Source organism: Coptis chinensis, chromosome 8 (assembly GCF_015680905.1).
Source record: "Coptis chinensis isolate HL-2020 chromosome 8, ASM1568090v1, whole genome shotgun sequence".
In the NCBI taxonomy this organism is placed as follows: domain Eukaryota; kingdom Viridiplantae; phylum Streptophyta; class Magnoliopsida; order Ranunculales; family Ranunculaceae; genus Coptis; species Coptis chinensis.
Window position 1 is genome coordinate 72,983,163 of NC_141463.1, and position 20,872 is coordinate 73,004,034.

Consider the following 20,872-nt stretch of genomic DNA (forward strand, 5'->3'; position numbering starts at 1 on the left):
GGGAGGGTTTCGACAGTGTAAAGAGATGGAGAAGTTAGGGACAGGAGGAAAGTTAGAAGTGATATTTAGATTTGCCATACCAGTGCAATCAACCAAATTTAAACGCTTCAGCAATTGTGTATCAGACAGAATATTGTTAATCAGTTTTCACGCATAACTAATACCTCAAGTGAGTTCCACACTTCCACCGTATTGGTAATATAGTCTCATGGTTTGGCTTTGTTGTCGATCATGCACTACACCATACTAGCTTTTCAAAGAATCACCACTGTAAAGGAGTTTTATTATGAGTACCACCTTAGCATTTATTAAACGACAAACCGGCAAACTCAATCCGTCTATCAAGTATCAACACGAGATCGATGACAATGGAAATGCCTTTCGTTTCTTCTACTAGAAAAGAGTTTTCATGAAATGGGAAAACAAAGATAGAGAGAGAGTCCAGGCCTCCAGGGTACACAATGGGCCGGCCCAGACCTAAAAGTCCAACCAGATTGCCAAGGATAAAAAGGACAATTCACGCGAAGAATTTAGGGTTTATATATATATATAAAGAGAGAGAAGCCTAGTTTAGGGTTTTCGGTCACACTCATCAGAGTAAGCCACGATTCATTTTCTCATCCATCTGTTTACAACAACACTAGATCTACTTTACTAATATTTTTTATTTGTTTGGTTTTCTCCTCAGGTTTTTCAAAATGAGGTAATTTATTTGATCTTTTCGAGTTTCTAAATGTTATATATTTCAGTTTTTGTAAATGGATAAGTTGGAAAATGTTAAATAAATAAATTTGCTTATGAAAAATGTTAACTTTTTGTAAGATTTGCAGTCATAAACTAGCTGTGACTTTTGTAAGCCTTTTTAGTGATGAATATAACTCAAGTGAACACTGTAATACTTAGGTAGTACGTAAAACAGGTTGTGGCATGGCATAAGTTGCTTGATGTCATTCAATGTTTTCTTTTCTACATTTTCAGTAAGCTTCAGAGTGATGTATTGAGAGAAGGTATCACCCAGATTGTGACTGCTGCAAAGGAAAAGAAACGAAAATTTGTGGAAACAGTTGAACTTCAGATTGGGCTGAAGAACTATGACCCACAGAAAGACAAGCGTTTCAGTGGTTCTGTGAAGCTTCCCCATATCCCTCGGCCTAAGATGAAGGTCTGCATGCTTGGTGACGCTCAACACGTTGAAGAAGTAAGTATTGGTGTACTTGAAATATTTTTTTTTATACAGAAGTAAATTTCTCATGTGTATGTTATGACTTGTGAGACAAATTGTTTGAGTGCTTCCATTGAATTTTTGTCTAATCTCTAAATTAAGATCACAAGTGATTTACTTTTTATTATTTTTTGTCCCGAGTAATTTTGTATCTTTAGCTACTGAATAAAAAATTTTGTAACTTAAATATAGGCACTTTTGACCCATGGATTTCTTTTGTTTGCTAAAAAAAGTAATCATGGATTTAATTAAGTTTAATTATTTCCTACTGAATTTACACTTTTCCTTATTGCTGTAGTGACCTAGATATGCTACAAGTTTTCCATATTACTGAATGAGGAGATTATTCTCATTGTCATTGACAACTCTGTAAAGTTACCGTTATAATATCAGAGAGAAATGCTGGGTTTGACATATGCTAGTTAAATTTTGTTATCCTGTAATCCATATAATCATAATTGAAGAATGTATTGTTAGTATCACTTGGAGTGCTATTATTTATGCGCCTTGGCTGATTGTTATTGCAGGCTGAGAAGATGGGACTGGACTATATGGATGTCGAAGGACTGAAAAAGCTCAACAAGAACAAAAAGCTGGTCAAGAAGCTTGCAAAGAAGTACCATGCTTTTCTTGCTTCAGAAGCAGTGATCAAGCAGATTCCCCGTCTTCTTGGCCCTGGTCTCAACAAGGCAGGCAAGTTTTTTTAATTGATCTTATCTTTGTGGGAGTGGCAAATTTAGCTTTTATCTGATATTTCAGGCATTTGTCTATTTTTGCGTTACATCTTTTATATTCAATTGCTATGGTGATACCTTATCAGTTGGGCATAAGAACAATTCACCATTCAGATCATTAATTATGTGATGAAGCTACTGATGCATAAGTAGGATATACTTGTGTATCATTGTATTTGTCATAAGCATGCCACTGATACCTCTCTTTCTAATAATACCTGTGTCTTATTTATTGTTGGGCCAACTGCTTACTATATATTATAGTATTTTTTGTCTTACTGATAATTGCTAGTTTCTTAGTTGTGTATTTCTTACACTTTGTTATATACTGCAGGGAAGTTCCCGACTCTCGTTACTCATCAGGAATCGCTGGAGTCAAAGGTTAATGAGACCAAGGCAATGGTGAAGTTTCAACTGAAGAAGGTTCTATGCATGGGAGTTGCTGTGGGGAACCTTGGTATGGATGAGAAGCAGATCTTCCAAAATGTGCAACTCAGTGTGAACTTCCTTGTGTCCTTGTTGAAGAAGAACTGGCAAAATGTAAGTTCCGAAAACTCACATATCTTCTTCTTCTTCTTCTTCTTCTTCTTTTTGAATTATACATATCTCTCTCTCTCTCTCTCTCTCCTATCAAGTTTTATTGATTAGTTCTCAATGATGAATATAACTGTGAGGAGATGCCCGTAGTGCAATTTCAAATCTGAATTGACATTCACTCAATTGTCACAGCTCTTGGGGATTGTGCGTATAATAGTGATGGCCAAATTTACTGTATCCTGTAATTTGCTGTTATATACTTGCCGGCACTGATTTATCTCAAGGAATTCTCTTGGAAGATTACATCTTTTTGCTGTCATGCTTTAAATGAAATTATTTAGTATTTTGATTTGAACATTAATTTGTTTATTGTTGATATCAGGTCAGGTGCTTGTACCTGAAGAGCTCCATGGGAAAGCCTTACCGCATCTTCTAAGAAGTTTGTTTACTTGTTATATGTGCGCAGTGTAGTGGAAGTTGGTTTCAGCAAAAGTTTTGAACAATTTGTGGAAATTTTTGTTAATGTCATCTTTGATATTATGTTTGGTAACACATCTTGGAGCGATTTCTGGAAGTTTTCTTGGGAAAGAACCAAAAATATTAGGTCTTGTTTTTTTTATAATACTTATGTTGTGTTTTTCTAGTTATATCATAATTTGTGAAGTGCAGATTATAATTTGGGTACGATTAATTTGAGAAAATTTGTCCAAATTCTCTATTTTTGTCACCACTTTATAATAAACCCTTTACATTTGTAAACATCATGATTTTCTTTTTGTTCTGATGGTATTTCATCTAATACCAAAAGTATCTCTCCCAAAAATGGATTATATTTTGTTTAAACTCTCAAAAGAGTATTTTATTTTGTCTAAACTTTCCAAATTAAAAGGTATTTTTGGTATTAGATAAAATACTAATGGAATTTGGATGGAATTAGAAATTGTAATATTTAAAGGAGGGGTTATTATAAAATGGTGACAAAAATGGGGAGTTTGAAAAAGTAACCATGATGTGATTGTCCTTGCCGACTAGCATATTTTGAGTCAGTTTGGCCATTGTTACCTTTGTGTCAAACCTTATTGAATCTTTCATTGTGGCAACCCCATTTAAAGTTGAAACCCTCCCGAAGTTGTTGTTAGACAATTTTTCGTGCCCTAGCAACTTGTATGGTTGTTGGAACATGGGGCCGCTCATTGACTAAATGTGAGAGACTACTCTCTCGGATATTTTTTATTTAGTGCCCAACTAGAACTAGGTTGTTTTTTTTTGGTTTCTTGAGTCAGTTTGGATCTTTTGTGAAAATGAATCAGAAAAGTTAAAAATAAAAAGAGAGCACTCTCTTAAAACAAAAAAATAAATGTTAGGAAGTCTCAAAGAAATTTCGGTTTGAAATGCCAGAATATAATTCTGAAGAAACCTACCCGCTTCAGGCGTGGCTCTTTTGTGTAAACCTTGATCAATTTTTTGTTAATAATTTAAAATTAATTGATTAGAGTGAAATAGAAATAGTTATAGAAGGTGAGTGAGATCCTCACCCTAAGCTATAGGAAAGTAAAAGCAGTGTTTAGACCCTTACTAAGAGTTTAACAGAGTTATGTCCCCAAAATCACAGTAGACCAGCCCAGAAATCGCAGAACCGTATCCTTGAAAGCATAGTTTATTCTTGACTTGAAACCAACAGTAAACCTTGATCAATGTCTATCATTAGTTTTAGGCATTTGTTTTAGTCATTTTACTTGACTTTGGAAATTGTGATTATTGAAGTTTGTTTCACAATAAAACCATTTGATTATCCTGTGACTTCGTCCTTGACGTGATGAAACTGCCTCGAAAACCATAACAAGGTCTTGTTCATATTTAATAGTTTTTCTTTACTCGTCAACTCAAAGGTCAAGCCATGAAAAGACATTTAGAGAGAGGAGCATTAGGAAAGCCGAAAGCTACACAAGAACTGAACAGAACGATGGAAAACCAGCTAGATGAAGTTATGCAGAAACTCATGACTGCAGTGGACCAAAAAACTGAGCTTCAAAGCCAGATTGTTGAATCTGGTCGGATAGTAAAGGGGTTGGAAGAGAAAATTGTTACTGCTGTGGAAAAGGTGATGAATGCACAGCTAGAAGACGTCATGAATATACTACTCTCTGCATTGGATAAAAAAGGTGTGCTTCAAAGCCAGATGGTTGAATTTGGTCGGATGGTAAATGATCTGGAAAATAATATTGGCACTTCTGTTGAGCTCTTACTGAATTTCAAACAAGAACACGACAGTTTGAAGTTGCAGCGTGACGAGGCTGTTAGAGAAGCTGAGGAAATGAGGAAAAGGAGAGAAGAGGAGGTTAGTGAGCTTTTCATGGAGTTTGAAAATAGGATAAATTTTGAAGGAGGGCGTGATCGATTGCAGTTGGAAGAAGATGAGGAAGTGAGGGAAAGGATAGAAGAGGAGGCCAGTGAAATTTTTGCGAATTTTGTGGAAGAACGAGAAATCTTGGAGTTGGAGGTGGTAAATTTGAAAGAAGAAAGAGATAGGCTGCAACTGGAGCGTGACTGTGCAGTTGCACAAGTTGAGGGAATAAGGGAAAGAGAAGAGGAGCTTCGTGAGGTTCCTTCCTACTTCTTATGTCCAATTCTTCAGGTGAGTAATGAGCTTAGTGCTACTACTCCTTTTACTTGTTGCTTTGTAGCACGACAATGTTAATTAAGCACCTAACACTCCTCGTCAAGGAGCCAAAAGCTAAGTGCTGAAATTCAGATAATTTCCACTACGCTTCACAAGTCAAAATTGTTGTCGTCCCCCTCCCACTCTATCGACACTTTGTCCCTGTGCACTCTACCCACTTACCCTATCAGTATTGGATGCCAACATAATACCAAGTGGTAAGTTACCAGTTGATAATCCTGAATAGCCTGAGCCGTCAAGGAGCGGGACTGCAGGAAGCTAGTTAATTACTTAATCTACTCTTCCTCATTGGAAGGGGAACTCAGTGAATCCCCTATATAGACTGCATTTCTAACTTGCATCCCCCCTTGTTCCATTTATGGCTGGAAAGGGAAAGCTGCAGAGCTTATTCTGGCCATATAGGAAACTCACAGAATCCCCTATATGGCTATTTTTAACAGCATGTTATTGTCCTAACATTATCTTATTGATGTGGTGGTTGTTTTCTAAATTGAAGGAAACAATGCGTGATCCTCAAGTAGCAGCTGATGGATTCACATATGAAGCTGAAGCTTTGAATGGATGGTTGGACAGTGGCCACAACACCTCTCCCATGACAAACCTTGAGCTTGAACATCGCAACCTGACACCAAATCGTTCTCTTCGGTCAGCCATAGAAGAGTTTTTGCAACATAATAGGTCTTAACATGAGGTGTATGTTCACATATGTATGAGCATCTATTTATTGTAAATATTTACATGCTTGAGCTATTGAAGTGTCAATCCTTGGATCTGTAAATTGAACTTTCTGACTGGTTTACTCTTGTTCACCAGCTGTTCACAATATGCTTATATATACTGGTATGCGCTCCCCTGTTACGATCAGGATATGCAGTGCTTAAAATAGTGTGGGCTTATAATTAGAATACGTCAAAGTAATGCATACAATTAAGGTGGTGAAGCACAGACAATTTCTCCTGTTGCATGTATCTGTCAAAAAACTTGATGAATATATAATTTCACAGAGAAGTTCACACGTTATGACAGCACATCAGCTGCACAGGTGTTGGGACATGCATGGGACCAGTAAAGCGACGTCTTACTGGTGTGGGACTTGGCTCTCCAATGATAGGCTTCTAGTACCCGAATACTTAAGAGATGGTGTGCAACTAGAAATTATCTTTTTAATTTTTTAGCTTTGATCTTTCTTTAATTGGTTTTGAGAATGCACTAGTCGAATGTCGATGTGTAAAGTAATAAAACCAAATAAAATGCCAGTTATGGTTCTGGTCGTGACAAACACCAATGCATTTAGTTTCGGAGAAGCACATTGAGAATTTGAGACTGATGGGTACTTCAAAAATAGAAAAGCAGTGAGAATTTGAGACTGATGGGTCATTCAAAAATAGAAAAGCAGATCGTTTCGAGTAATATCATTAAAATGATGACAAATTCCAATTTCAACAAATTTTGAGTAGTTCTAATAGAAATTTTGACAGATACTGACATTGTGCACTATGTCTTGTATGGGGGTACTTGTTCTCTTGCGCCATTGCTAATAGGTTAGCATAATCCTACCAGTTGTCTTTGGAAGTTGTTGGCTTTTTGCAAATAAAAGCATTTTGAATATTAGGAATGAGGACTGTAATTTCCCCCGGCGTCTTCCAGTCTTCTCTGTGTCATACTTAATCCATTGGCCTGAAGAAACTGCTTCGAAGATCCCAACAAAGTCTTCTTCATACTTAATAGTATTCTTTTCTCGTCAACTCGAAGGTCAAGCAATGATATCACCTTTTTGAGAGAAGAGCATCATGAAAGCAGAAAGCTTATACCCGATCGAAGATCGATAACAAACAGGTGAAGGAAAATAAAAGAAAGAAAGAAAGATGGAAAACCAGCTAGATGAATTCATGGACAAACTCATGAATGCTCAACTAGATGAAGTCACGAGGAAACTCATGACTGCAGCGGACCAAAAAACTGTGCTTCAAAGCCAGATTGTTGAATCTGGTCGGATAGTAAAGGGGTTAGCAGAGAAGATTCTCACTGCTGTGGACAAGGTCATGAATGCACAGCTAGAAGAAGTTACAAATATACTCATCTCTGCATTGGATCAAAACGTTGTGCTTCAAAGCCAGATAGTTGACTCTGGTCGGATGGTAAATGATCTGGAAGAGAATATTGGCACTTCTGTTGAGCTCTTGCTGAATTTCAAACAAGAACACGACAGTTTGAAGTTGGAGCGTGACGAGGCTGTTAGAGAAGCTGAGGAAATGAGGAAAAGGAGAGAAGAGGAGGCTAGTGAGCTTTTCATCAAGTTTGAAAATATGGTAAATTTGGAAGGAGAGCGTGATCGGTTGCTGTTGGAAGAAGATGAGGAACTGATGAGGGAAAGGAGAGAAGAGGAGGCAAGTGAAATTTTTGCGAATTTTGTGGAAGAACGAGAAAGCTTGCTGCAGGTAGAGGTGGTAAGTTTGAAAGAAGAAAGAGATAGGTTGCAACTGGAGCGTGACTCTGCTGTTGCAGAAGTTGAGGGAATAAGGGAAAGAGAAGAGGAGCTTCGTGAGGTTCCTTCCTACTTCTTATGTCCAATTCTCCAGGTGAGTAATGAGCTTACTGCTACTCCTTTTACATGTTGCTTTGTAGCACCACAATGCTACCTAAAACTAAGCCTTGACACTCCTCTCAACTTCTCAAGGATCCGAATGCTAATAATTGAAATTCGGATCATTTCCACCACAACACTTAGTCCCTGTTCTCTTTATTGGGGTTGGGGTTAATACTGATTCGGATAATTTCCACCACAACACTTAGTCCCTGTTCTCTTTATTGGGGTTAATACTGATACCAATTGATCCCCACTACACAGATAATTTGTATTTGAACCAACAACAATCTCCAGACAATTCTAAATATAAACTACAACCTAGCTAATATGCCCAACTCTCTAAACAACTATTAACAACAGATAATAATGTAAAGAGAAGAACAAGCATATCACAACACAAATATATTGTGGTTCGGCCAATGATGCCTACTTCCACAAGAGCTAATCCTTTTATAAAGTGGGAAGGAAGATTACAATCACTCATTTCAGTCTCTCACCTTACTAGATCACTCATCTCTCTTTACAGGCTTGTTTCTCTGTAAATGTTATCTCTCAATCTTGATTGCTTTCAAGATTGGGTTTCAATTGTATTGCTTAGGTTTTCCAAAACCTTATTTTTGTTTATATACTGCCCTTCCAAATTCACGGTTACTGTAGCTAATTAGAATGCAAATATAAGCATGGGAGTGGGTGCTCTCGGTAAGGGCAATGTCGAGCGCGTGCGCCCTAAAAGTACTGGAAGTTATTCATGTCATGGGGGCGTGCGAGCCTTGGGCAAGACCAATCTGAGCGTGCGCACTCCGACTTCTTCACGCAAACAGAACTTCAATTTCTCTCCTCATGTGAGGGATAACTCCAACAATCTCTCGCTCCCGAACAGTGAGGGGGGATACCTCCATGCAATTTCCAAATCAACAGGAGGAGTGTGCTACCATTCCAGCGGTAGCAAATCAAACATCAAACTAATTACCTTTCGGTAAGACCTTGGTCATCATATCCAACCCGTTCTTGTCGGTATGAATCTTCTCGATATACAACTGCTTGTCTTCGAGTACTTCTTTAATCCAATGATAACGCATATGTATGTGCTTGGATCTAGAATGAAAACTCGGATTCTTGCTCAAATGGATGACGCTCTGACTGTCATATAGAACTACAAACTATTTCTGCTTTAGCCCTAGTTCATCGAAGAACCTCTTCATCCATATCATCTCTTTGCAACACTCAGTGGCTGCAATATACTCGACTTCTGTAGTAGAGAAAACAACACACTTTTGCAACTTAGATTGCGAAGAAACTGCTCCCCCTGTAAAAGTAACCAAATAATCGGAGGTGTACTTCATCAAGTCAACATCACCTGTCATGTCTGCATCAGTGTAGCCTTCAAGTAAGGGCTTACTTCCACAAAAACACAAACACGATTTGGAAGTGCCTTTGAGATATCTCAATATCCACTTAACACCTTCCCAATGCTCCTTACCTGAATTTGACAGAAATCGAGCTTACAACACCAACGACGAAAGCAATATCTAGTCTTGTACACACCATTGCATATATCAAGCTGCCCACTACGGATGCATAAGGAATCTTTTCCATCTGACTATGCTCATGCTCACCTTTTGGACACATCTCTTTGGTCATGGAACTGGCCACCAAGCGGACAACTGTCTGGCTTTGCTTGATCCATGTTGAATCTCTTCAACACCTTCTCAATGTAGCTTTCTTGAGAAAACCACAACTTCTCACTCTTTCTGTCACGAGTAATCCACATCCCAAGTATTTGCTTTGCTTGACCCAAATCTTTCATCTCAAAGGACTTACTCAAGTCTTTCTTCAGCTTGGATATCTTGTTGATGTTCGGGCCAACTATCAACATATCATTCACATACAACAAAAGCACTATGAAATTCCCATTTGGAAATTTCTGAACAAACACACAATGATCGGAAGCAGACTTCTTGTATCCTTGCTTCGCCATAAAGGAATCAAATTTTATGTACCACTGTCACGGTGCCTGCTTCAACCTATACAAGCTCTTTATCAGCTTGCATACTAGGTGCTCCTTGCTTTTGACCTCAAACCCCTCTGGCTGGTCTATGTAGATATCTTCTTCAAGGTCTCCATGAAGAAAAGCTGTCTTAACATCTAGTTGCTCAACCTCCAGGTTTATACTTGCTGTCATACCCAATACCACTCGGATAGAAGTCATCTTCAATATAGGAGAGAAAATCTAATCAAAGTCAATGCCTTTCCTTTGACCAAATTCTTCACAACAAGGTGAGCTTTGTGCTTTGGGTGCAGTGTGGATTATTCTCCCCATGCTTGACTTTGTAGATCCATTTATTCTTGAAAATTTTTCTTCCTTCCAGTTTCTTAACTAACTCATAACAAGTCATAAGTGTGATTCTTATGCAAAGAATCCATCTCATCATGCATGACCTTCAACCATTTCTTTTTGTCTGTACCTTCAAGAGCCTCTTGATAGTACATAGCCTCTTGATAGTAAAACATACGTATGTGGTGAATACCTGATTGAAGCTTGTCTCTCTCTGTTTGACCTCCTTGCCCTATATGCTAGTGCCTCAGGAGGATGCACTTCTGCTTGCTCTGGTGGTGGTTCATGCACTTTATCTACATCTTCTATATCAATAGGTTCTATTCCATCATGAGCAATAGGATTTTCATCATGAGCTTCAAGCCCATGGTTCTATGCATTCTCAATGCCTTCTACACTTTTCATAGTAGGAACTTCTGGTTATGAATCAATAAGATCATTAGTGAAAGCTTCTAGCTTCTCACCCTCCTCGAAATCTGCTATGGTTTGGTCTTCTAAGAACACAACATCTTGACTTCGGATTATCTTCTTATTAATCGGATCATAGAGTTTGTAGCCAAACTTCTCATCCCCATAACCCAGAAAAATGCACTGCTTGGCTTTGTCATCAATCTTGGATCTCTCATCCTTCGGAATATGCACAAATGTCCTGCACCCAAATATCCTCAAGTATCCATAGTCAATATCTCTGCCTGACCATACTCTCTTTGGATAATCACTATTCAGAGGCTTCGACGGCGATAGGTTGATCACATGTACGGCTATGCACATTGCTTCGACCAAGTAGCTTCTAGGTAGCTTAGAGTGAGACAACATACATCTCATCCTCTCTACAATAGTATGATTTATCCTCTCTGCTATACCATTTTGCTACGGAGTTTTGGGAACGGTCTGCTCATGACGAATCCCATGACTCTGGCAATACTCTTCAAACGACCCAATTATCTGAGCGAATACACTTCAAAAGCTTCCCTGTCTCTCTTTCCACCATGCTATGGAATTTTTCAAACACGCCAAGTACTTCATCCTTGGTCTTCAGACTATATGCCCATACCTTTCTCAATACATCATCAATGAAGATCACGAAATATAAAGCTCCCCCGTGGGACTTTACTTTTATAGGACCACATAAATCTGTGTGCACTAGTTCAAGGACATTGTCCTTCCCGTGAGACGAGAATCTTTAGAAAGACACCCTGTGTTGCTTTCCTACCAAACAATGAGTACATCTATTGAAATGTGTACCTTTGATGTCTGGCAAGGCCTTTTGCTTAGCAAGAACTTCCATGCCTTTTTCGCCCATATGACACAGTCTCTTGTGCCATAGTTCGGAGGAAGCTTCTTCTTCTGCCGCATTTACTTCTGCTTTACACAAACTAGCCTATGTTTTGTAAAGAGAGCAAGTTTTCTTCCCTTTGGCTGCTACAATGGAACCTCTGCTCAATTTTCATACCCCATTGCCAAACAAGTTTACAAAGCCATCATCATCTAACTTTCCCAACGGAAATTAGGCTTAGTCGAATGTCAAGGACATGTCTTACATCATTGAGTGTCAAGGTGTATCCGACATTGGTTTCTATATGAACATCCCTAATGCCTGCAATCTTCGAGACTCCACTGTTGCCCATCTTTACTTCACCATATTCACTACACTGTAGGTAGTGAAAAATCCCCTGTGCGGTGTGACGTGATAGGATGCTCCTATATCTATCACCCACTTTGTATCCTGGCATGATGTACTAAGATAGCACTCACCACAATCTAACACAATTCCCACTAGACCATCATCGACTAGTGCGGTAGTATCTCTGCCTGAGTTTTCGTTCCTCTTTTCCATGTCTTCATGTATACATTTATTCTTCTCATCCCTCTTCAGTGTTCTGCACTCATATCTAAAGTGACCCTTGGTGGTACAGTAGTAACATTGCCTCTCTGCCTTAGGAGTTTTAGCTTCACCCCTAGATTTGCTTCTGTCATCACCTCTAGAATGAGATGATTTTTTGCTTCTATCTCTCCCACGTTTCTCTGTGACAAGGATCTTTGTGTGAGAGGAGCTGCTTCTTGAACTCCTTCTAGTCTCCTCATTCAACAAAGACGCGGTAGCCATCTCCATGGAAATGATTCCATCCTTAGCTGATCCGTGTAAAGAAACTGCTAACGTCTCTCAACTTTCGGGTAGAGAGCCTAATAGAAACAAAGCCTCAACTTCGTCTCCCATATTAATCTTCATCAAATGCAACTGATTGATGGTATTATGTACTTCATTAAGATGTTCAGACATTGAATAACTTTCTTGGTACTTCGTGTTGGCAAACTTCTTAACGAGCAACACTTTGTCTCGCCTGACTTCCTCTCATAGAGGTCTTCGAGTTTCTTCCACAAGCCAAAAGCTATAGTCTCTTGGGATACATGGTGAAAGACACTGTCGTCAATCCACTGTCGAATGTACTTAATTTCTTTTCTGTTAAGCTTGCTCCACTCAGTCGTAACAACCGATTTGAATTTTCTCTTCCATTCTCAATAGGTTGTGCCAAGTCCTTGCAATAGAGCAAATCTTCCATCTTGACTTTCCAAATAGTGTAGTTCTTCCTATTCAGACTCGTTATGCGAGTGTTTACGAAATTGTCCATCTCTACAAGTTATTTTTCAACTCAAACCTCTTCTCAGGAATTTGTTCAAACACCTTTTGGGCTAGGTTTGGATAACACCCTAGGTTAATCTAACCAAGGCTCTGATACTACTTGTTGGGGTTAATACCGATACCAATCGATCCCCACTACATAGATAATTTGTATTTGAACCAACAACAATCTCCAGACAATTCTAAATATTAACTACAACCTAGCTAACATGCCCAACTCTCTAAACAACTATTAACAATAGATAATAATGTAAGGAGAAGAACAAGCATACCACAACACAAAGATACACCGTAGTTCGGCCAATGATGCCTACTTCCACAAGAGCTAATCCTTTTATAAAGTGGGAAGGAAGATTACAATCACTTCTTTCAGTCTCTCACCTTACTAGATCACTCCTCTCTCTTTACAGACTTGTTTCTCTATAAAAGTTATCTCTCAATCTTGATTGCTTTCAAGATTGGGTTTCAATTGTATTGCTTAGGTTTTTCAAAACCTTATTTCTGTTTATATATTGCCCTTCCAAATTTGTGGTTACTGTAGCGAATTAGAATGCAAATATAGGCATGGGCGCGGGTGCGCTCTCGGTAAGGCCAATGTTGAGCGCGCGCGCCCTAAAAGTACTGGAAATTGTTCACGGCATGGGCGCGCGCCTTGGGCAAGACCAATCTGAACACGCGCGCGCTCCGACTTCTTCACGCAAACAGAACTTCAGTTTCTCTCCGCATGTGAGGGATAACTCCAACACTCTTATGGTGGTTCCACTTACCTATAAGATTGGGTTCTAACATAATCTAAACCACAAGTAATCAGCTAATAATACTCCAGAAATTTCAGAGATGTCAAGGAGCGGAACTGCGCAAAGCTAGTTAATTACTTAACCTATTCTTTCTCATTAGCTAGGGAACTCACTGAAGCCTCTATATGGACTGCATTAATTTGTAACTTGCTCTGAACTTTATTCTAGTCATATGGGAACTCACTGACGCCCCGACATGGCTGTTTTTAAGAGCATATTGTAGAATCACGTCGTTAACATATTTCTTATCTTATTGATGTAGTGGTTGTTTCCCAAATTGCAGGAAACAATGCGTGATCCTCAAGTAGCAGCTGATGGATTCACATATGAAGCTGAAGCTTTGAATGGATGGTTGGACAGTGGCCACAATACCTCTCCCATGACAAACCTTGAGCTTGAACATCGGAATCTCACACCCAATCGTTCTCTTCGGTCAGCAATAGAAGAGTTTTTGCAACGTAACAACTCTTAACACAAGGTGTACGTTCACATAGCCGGCCTCTATTTATTGTTTATATACATGTTTGAGCTATTGAACTGTCAGTCCTTGGCTCTGTAAGTTGAACTTTCTGACCAGTTTACACTTGTTCAGTTGTACTGGTATGCAGTTGCCAAAAAAAAAGTTGTACTGGTATGCGCTCCCAGTCAAATATATAGTGCTTTGAATAGAGTGGGCTTATAATTAGAATACGTCAAAATTATGATACCAGCTTGTGAGGCATATACAACGTCTCCTGTTGTATCTATCAAAAAACTCGATGAATATATAATTTCACAGAGAAGTTCACATGTTATGACAGCACAGCTGCTGCTGATCGACGATCTGATGATTGATTCTCTTCTTTGATACTTGTTTGGTAATACAATCGTGGAGCATTTTCTGAATTTGTTTTTATTTTTTTTGAAAAATTAAGCTGAAGTTAAAGCAGACCCCCCACATGTTATTATTTGTAAAAAGTTAAACCTTATAAATAAACCTCTCTAACAATTAGATCATTAAAAAGAGGAACGACATTATATGGACCGGTTTCAAAGCCTAACATACATACTATAACATACTAGTCATCCTACAATGTTATCTCTTGGGAAAGAACCAGATATTTAATGTTATGTTTTTCTGATAATACTGCTGCTGTGTTTTTCTAGTTATTTCATAATTTTTCAACGTAGATGATAAATTGGGTATGAGTACGTGGTGCCAAGCAATTTATGGTGCCTCTCAAGTATTTCATAATTCATTGTTAGGCAATTTATGGTGCCAAGCAACTTGTTGTATAGTTGTTGACTTGGGACCGACATTTTACAAGGGAGAGACTACTCTCTCCAATGATACATTTTAGTTGGTGCGCAACTAGACAGTTTCTTTTTGGTTCCTTTGACTCAGTTTCGATCTTTGATGAAATCAGCAAGGTTCAAAGAGAGTACCCTCACAAATGAAAATAACAAATGTACGAGACATTATTTAGTTGTTCGAAAGAAGTTTGGTAGAATTTATTTATTTATTTATTTTCGCTAATCGTTTGGTAGAAATTTCAATAGCCGAGTTTAGTGATTTTTGACAGATGTTGGCATTGTACGCGGGTTGTACGCTGGGGTTGTGAAATGTCATACTCTCACCCCATTAGTTTTAGGCGAGCAATGGCATAATTACTGCACTTGACTTCGAATTTGTTACCAAAAAAAGAGGTGATTCCATCGGCCACTCATCAAATTAGATTGGGCAACCTTTTTTTTTTTTTTTTTTTTTACGAGTTTGTCATATTATAAGTTTGCCATCAAAGTCTAGGCCCAACAACCAATTCAATTGGTCTCGCCAAAATGAACCCCTCGGGGCCGTATGAGTGTGTGCACTCAAACGATCCCTCCGTGTCGTTTGAGTATACACTCAAATGACATGACACTCAAACGATCCCGCCATGTCGTTTGAGTGTACTTTGAGTGTATACTCAAACGGCTTGACCAAATTGTTTGAGTGTGCATGCAAACGACTTCACCACATCGGTTAAGAGTACACGAACTCGGTCTGAGCCTGCCGTTTAAAACTTGGCTCTCTGGAATTCCATGGAACGGTCTGAGCAAGCCGTTTGAGTGGAGCATGCCGTTTGAGTGTAGTGTACACTCAAACGGCTTGCCCACATCGTTTGAGTGTGCACTTAAACGACTTGGTCACATCGTTTGAGTGTGCATGTAAATGGCTTGGTCACATCGTTTAGGGCTTCTATGGGCCGATGTGGTGAAGTCGTTTGGACTAAAATAATTGAGAAGTTATAAAAACCAAGGAAATTCCTGATTAACCAATGATTTGCCCGGATTAACCAATAAAAATTGATTATATAAACACCAATTACACTTTTCTTATACATACATAAGCACCGAACACTTTTCTTATACTACAAATCATTAATCGATCGTAATTGTACAATAATTCATTTAAACAATTATCTCCAAAATTGAATTAGTAATGATCAATTATCAACACATCCCAATTGAATTAGGAAAATTGAAATCCGATTTAAAAAATTGGGTTAGGAACAACATAATTAGTTACTCCAACACAATTACATGCATTATGTACTATTTATATGTTATGACATAGTATCTATATAACCAAGTTAAAACATGTAATCAAACATGCAAAAATCTAAAATAATGTAATCAAACATGCCAAAATCTAAAATAATAATTTGTTTTATATCTAAACTTGTTATTTTTCATTTTTTTTTTCCAATTGTGAATCATAAACTATTTTGGGGTTTGGGGTTTGGAGTTCAGGGTTTACAAATTTCGTACCAACATATTTCACTTAATTATTCGAAATAATAATTTGTTTTATATCTAAACTTGTTATTTTTTATTTTCTTTTTCATATTGTGAATCATAAACTAGTTTGGGGGTTTGGGGTTTAGGGTTTAGGGTTTACAAATTTTGTACCGACATAAAAAAATTTTAATTTCAAACATATTTTACTAAATTATCCAAATCTAAAATAATAATTTATTTTATATCTAAACTTGTTATTTTCTATTTTTTTTCAATTGTGAATAATAAAATAGTTTGGGATTTGGGGTTTAGGGTTTGGTGGGTTTAGGGTTTACAAACATATTTCACTTAATAATTTGAAATATATCAAAATTTCAAATTCCTCTACATAGAATACTTAAGTTTCTCATTTACTCATTTTCTTTACTCTTTTTTTCATCAAAATCCTTACTCCTTACATAGAATACTCAAGTTTCTCATTTACTCCTCCTTACTCCTTTTTTCATCAAAATCCTTACTCCTTACATAGAATACTCAAGTTTCTCTAAATACTTAAGTTTCTCTATATATTAGAATACTCAAGTTTTTCTAAATGGAACATGAAAATGAAGAAGAAGCATTTGAGGTAATGTTTGAGGTGCAACAACAAATTAGAGAAGGAGAAAATAGAAGAAATGTTGAAAGTGAAGAAGTGGCACAAAATGTTGAAGGTGAAGGTGAAGAATTTGAAGATACGACTAGTCGAGTAAATGAGATGCCGAGAAATCATCGACGACAAAGTGCAAACCTAAATAATGAGGTAACACTTGATTAGAATGAATACAAAACACTTGATTGAATGAATGAATGAATGAATGCAAAACCCTAGGCCAAACGACATGGCTGGGTTGTTTGGGGACACTATGGAACGACATGGCTGGGTCATTTGGGGACACTATGGAATGACATGGCTGGGTTGTTTGGGGACACTATGGAACGACATATAGCTGGGTCGTTTGGGGACACTATAAAACTACTTTGCTGGGTCGTTTGGACTAAATTTAGTTAGAAGTTCATTTTTTTTGTGACTTTGAAATCCCTCATTACCTAAATGCAAATTGTTTGAGACTCTTGTTTTATTTTTCTATATGTAGGATTCTTTGCCCCGTAATCCGGGGACCGATCCTCTGCAAACTTGAATGACGTGGATTGTCAATCGATTTTAAGTGATACAACAGAAATTTTTACTACATAAGAGGTATGATTGAGTAGGTATTAATTTCATTTTTTTTTTAAATTTTCTAAATGTAATTTTATTAGTGTATTAATAATAGTTGTTGTTTTTTATGTGTTTAGGTCTTTCATACACGTAGCAAGGTAATCGGTTGGGCAACCGCTAGAGGAAAACAAATTAATGTTGTTGTGGTCATTGAAAAGTCGGAGTGTGCCAAGGGAAACCGAGTAGCAAGATTGAATTTGGCTTGTGAGTGCTTGGGTGTGTATCGGTCACACAAGAAGGAAGGTGAAGGGAGGGCTAATAAGAGAAGGTCGGGAACCAAGAAATCGGGATGTCCATTTAAGTTAAAAGGTGTTTTCCAACGCGGGACTGTCGATATTTGGAAAATAGAAGTTAGAAATGGTATTCACAACCATGTATTGGCGAAAACCCTTGAAGGACATGCATTTGCTACTCGTCTGACCGTTCCAGAGTTCGAGTACTTGTCAGAGATGAGTAAGTGTGGAATAAAGCCTAAACAAATTTTGGATTCCATCAAGAATAGGTATCATGAAAATATATCTAGTATATCCCAAGTCTACACTACAAGGCAGAAGGTGAGAGAATTGGATATGAACGGTCTCACATATTTGCAAAGATTGCGTGAGTTGTTAGCAAAAGAACATTATTTTGAGGAGTTGAGACATGATGAGAATACCGAGGAGATAACGGGGTTGTTATGGGCCCATCCAGAAGGTGTTAAGTTGGTTCAGACTTTTCCAACATTTTTCATGTTAGACGCTACCTACAAAACTAACAGGTATCGGTGGCCTTTCGCACAGTTTGTTGGGGGTGAGTTCAACGTGGAAGTCTTTCACCGTGTGTCAGGTGCTGCTTTAGTCTGAAACAACAGTCGACTATGAGTGGGCCTTGCATCATTTTAGTGGCTTGTTTGGTGATATAAGTCCATCCGTGATCGTTTCTGACAGGGACTTGGCCTTGATGAGTGCTACTGACAAAGTTTTCCCTAACGCACACAAGCATCTATGTAGATGGCATATCGCTACATGCGTCCTTTCAAAATGTTACGATATTTTTCCAACTACAAAACTTGTAGAAAAGGCCTAGTTCTCGTGGAACACTGTAGTCAAATCAAAGACAAATGTTATTTTTCAGCGTAGATGGGATGCTTTGGAAAAATATTACAGGGTTGAGTACTCCAATTTTGTTAGTTATTTGCGGGAGACTTGGTTTTCTCACAGGGATCGATTCGTATGTTGTTGGACTGACCAACACATTTACTTTGGGAGTACAACGACCAATAGAGTTGAAGGGTCTCATGCTCAGGTGAAGCATGTACTAGGAAATGCAAACTATCATAATTTTTTGAGTATGTTTAGCTTAATCCACCCTATTCTAGAGATCCAGATGTCCGAGATTAGAGCTACCTTCGAGAGAAGTGTAATTGTAACTCAGCACCACCACCGGATTCCTTTGTTTTGTGAACTCAGAGGCCTTGTCTTATGCAAGTGTTTGGACTTGCTATTTGAAGAAATAGATACCAGCGTAAAGTGTGTTAAAGATGGAGATATTAGGTGTTGGTGCTATTTGTGCACGAGCCATGGACTGCCATGTGCTCATGACTTAATTGAGTTTGAAGAGCAAGAGCGGTCCATCCCTTTGACTGCTATCAAACCCTTTTGGAAAACATTGTCTGCTTCTCCCAATGTGTCAGTGGGTGTTGGTCCCGATGTTACACCTTCGATGGACTTGTTCATGAATAGGTTTGCAATGGTTTGTGAAGAAGAGCAGAGGGTTATGATTAGGAAGCTTATGGAGATTGCCGTACTAGAAAGTACATGGCTAGTTTTGCCTCGTGAGGAAGTAAAAACCAAATGTCGGCCGAAAGGTAGCTGCAGCAGAAAGCTTCCAACTGGAGATGAGAACTCTTCAAAGCGAGATCCATCTCATTTTGAACATTCTCAACGTGACCATGAGGAGTGTGGGTAACCAAACATTATGCCGACCACAAAATAACCAAACAAATATGCCCTCCAAAAAAATCCAAAAACCCACCACACCAACAAATAAGGCTTCTCCAAAAACAATCACACCTAGAAATAAGCCTTCTCCAAAAACATAAAAAACAACCACACCAAGAAATAAGCTTTCTCCAAAAATAGCCACACCACGAAATGTGAGAGATGGGTTAGACTTTGGAAAGACGAGGGGTCCTAAGGATTACAGTTGGATATTCCTGAAGAAATGCATAAATACATTGTTAGAGTCCATGATCCTGTTGGCGATGGCAATTGCGGTTATAGAGCATTCTGCATTGCATTAGAAAGAAGTCAAGAAAAATGGCCGCAGATAAGAAAGGACTTGTACAAAGAGCTTATTGACAACCTCCCCTTTTATTGTACTTTGTACAATCAAAGTGAGGTTTTTTATGCGATGAAGGAAATCCTACATGAAGAAGGTTACACACCCTTAAATAAGTGGATGAGCATGCCCTTTGCTAGATACCTATTTGCTTCAAGATTTAATGTTGTCCTCCTGCATTTAGGAGCTCATCAGTGCTTCCTTATCATGTCCGCTGAGAACTAATAACAGGGAAAATGATAGTTTTACTTACGAATAAGTGATGAAACTCAAATGTAAATAAAACTAAAACTATTTTCTTGCTTATATATCAAAGTTTTCTACTCTCGTTATCAATGCAATATGTTTAGAGTAGAGAATTCGTTCCACTCCTAGCTCGTTTAGATGTAAAGTTTCCTAGTTCGTGTAAGCTAATAAAGTCGTGAGAGTAATGGAATTGAAATTAACTACGATGGTAAATCAACTAATCAAGATGCGATAAATGAAATGGCGGCAATTCAATACTAAATTGACGATATGAGAATGAATTAGGGGAATTTGATTCCACCTTAATTCGAATTAATAAACTAACGAAGAATTGTCGTAATCCGAATTGCTATGTTTTCCCATAACAATTGGGTCTATCTAATCCCTAATTGTTCATGGTAATCTCTACCAACTAACAATCAACATGTGAAGCAATCAAACCCATTCTCATGGAGAACTAATTACTTTCTAGAATGGAATAGATTACTACGACCATTTCTACGCTAATCGAAATCAAGTTTCATCAAGGTTTCCTCAAACCCCTCTAATGGAGGTTTTAGCTTTGAATCATTAAACTATCATTTCTAACACAAGAACAAATAGAACAAGTCATTATTGAATAAATATTAAACTTTATTAATCTAATTGAACAAAAGAATAATGATTCAAAATGAATTAAAATTAAATTTAAAACTAAGATTATGAATAACTAATTATCAATTTAAGACAAACTAAATCTATGAATTAAGTATTGAA

The 20,872-nt window shown here is 37.9% G+C and overlaps 3 protein-coding genes across 3 annotated transcripts; all 3 read left to right on the forward strand.

Moving 5' to 3' along the window:
• The first annotated feature begins 563 nt into the window (after window positions 1-563).
• On the forward strand, window positions 564-3,140 carry LOC147482882 (large ribosomal subunit protein uL1). The gene is made up of 5 exons (XM_086576468.1): window positions 564-703; window positions 979-1,198; window positions 1,750-1,915; window positions 2,291-2,496; window positions 2,876-3,140. Exons 1-5 carry the CDS (start codon window positions 699-701, stop codon window positions 2,927-2,929), a joined length of 651 nt encoding a protein of 216 aa, XP_086432594.1. The 5' UTR covers window positions 564-698; the 3' UTR covers window positions 2,930-3,140.
• Window positions 3,141-4,125: 985 nt separating this feature from the next.
• LOC147482883 (uncharacterized) lies at window positions 4,126-6,058 on the forward strand. Its single transcript, XM_086576467.1, has 2 exons — window positions 4,126-5,128; window positions 5,670-6,058. Exons 1-2 carry the CDS (start codon window positions 4,391-4,393, stop codon window positions 5,856-5,858), a joined length of 927 nt encoding a protein of 308 aa, XP_086432593.1. The 5' UTR covers window positions 4,126-4,390; the 3' UTR covers window positions 5,859-6,058.
• Window positions 6,059-6,550: 492 nt separating this feature from the next.
• LOC147482884 (uncharacterized) lies at window positions 6,551-14,380 on the forward strand. The gene is made up of 2 exons (XM_086576466.1): window positions 6,551-7,752; window positions 13,817-14,380. The coding sequence occupies exons 1-2, from the start codon at window positions 7,039-7,041 to the stop codon at window positions 14,003-14,005; spliced, it is 903 nt and encodes a 300-aa protein (XP_086432592.1). The 5' UTR covers window positions 6,551-7,038; the 3' UTR covers window positions 14,006-14,380.
• Window positions 14,381-20,872: the final 6,492 nt, after the last annotated feature.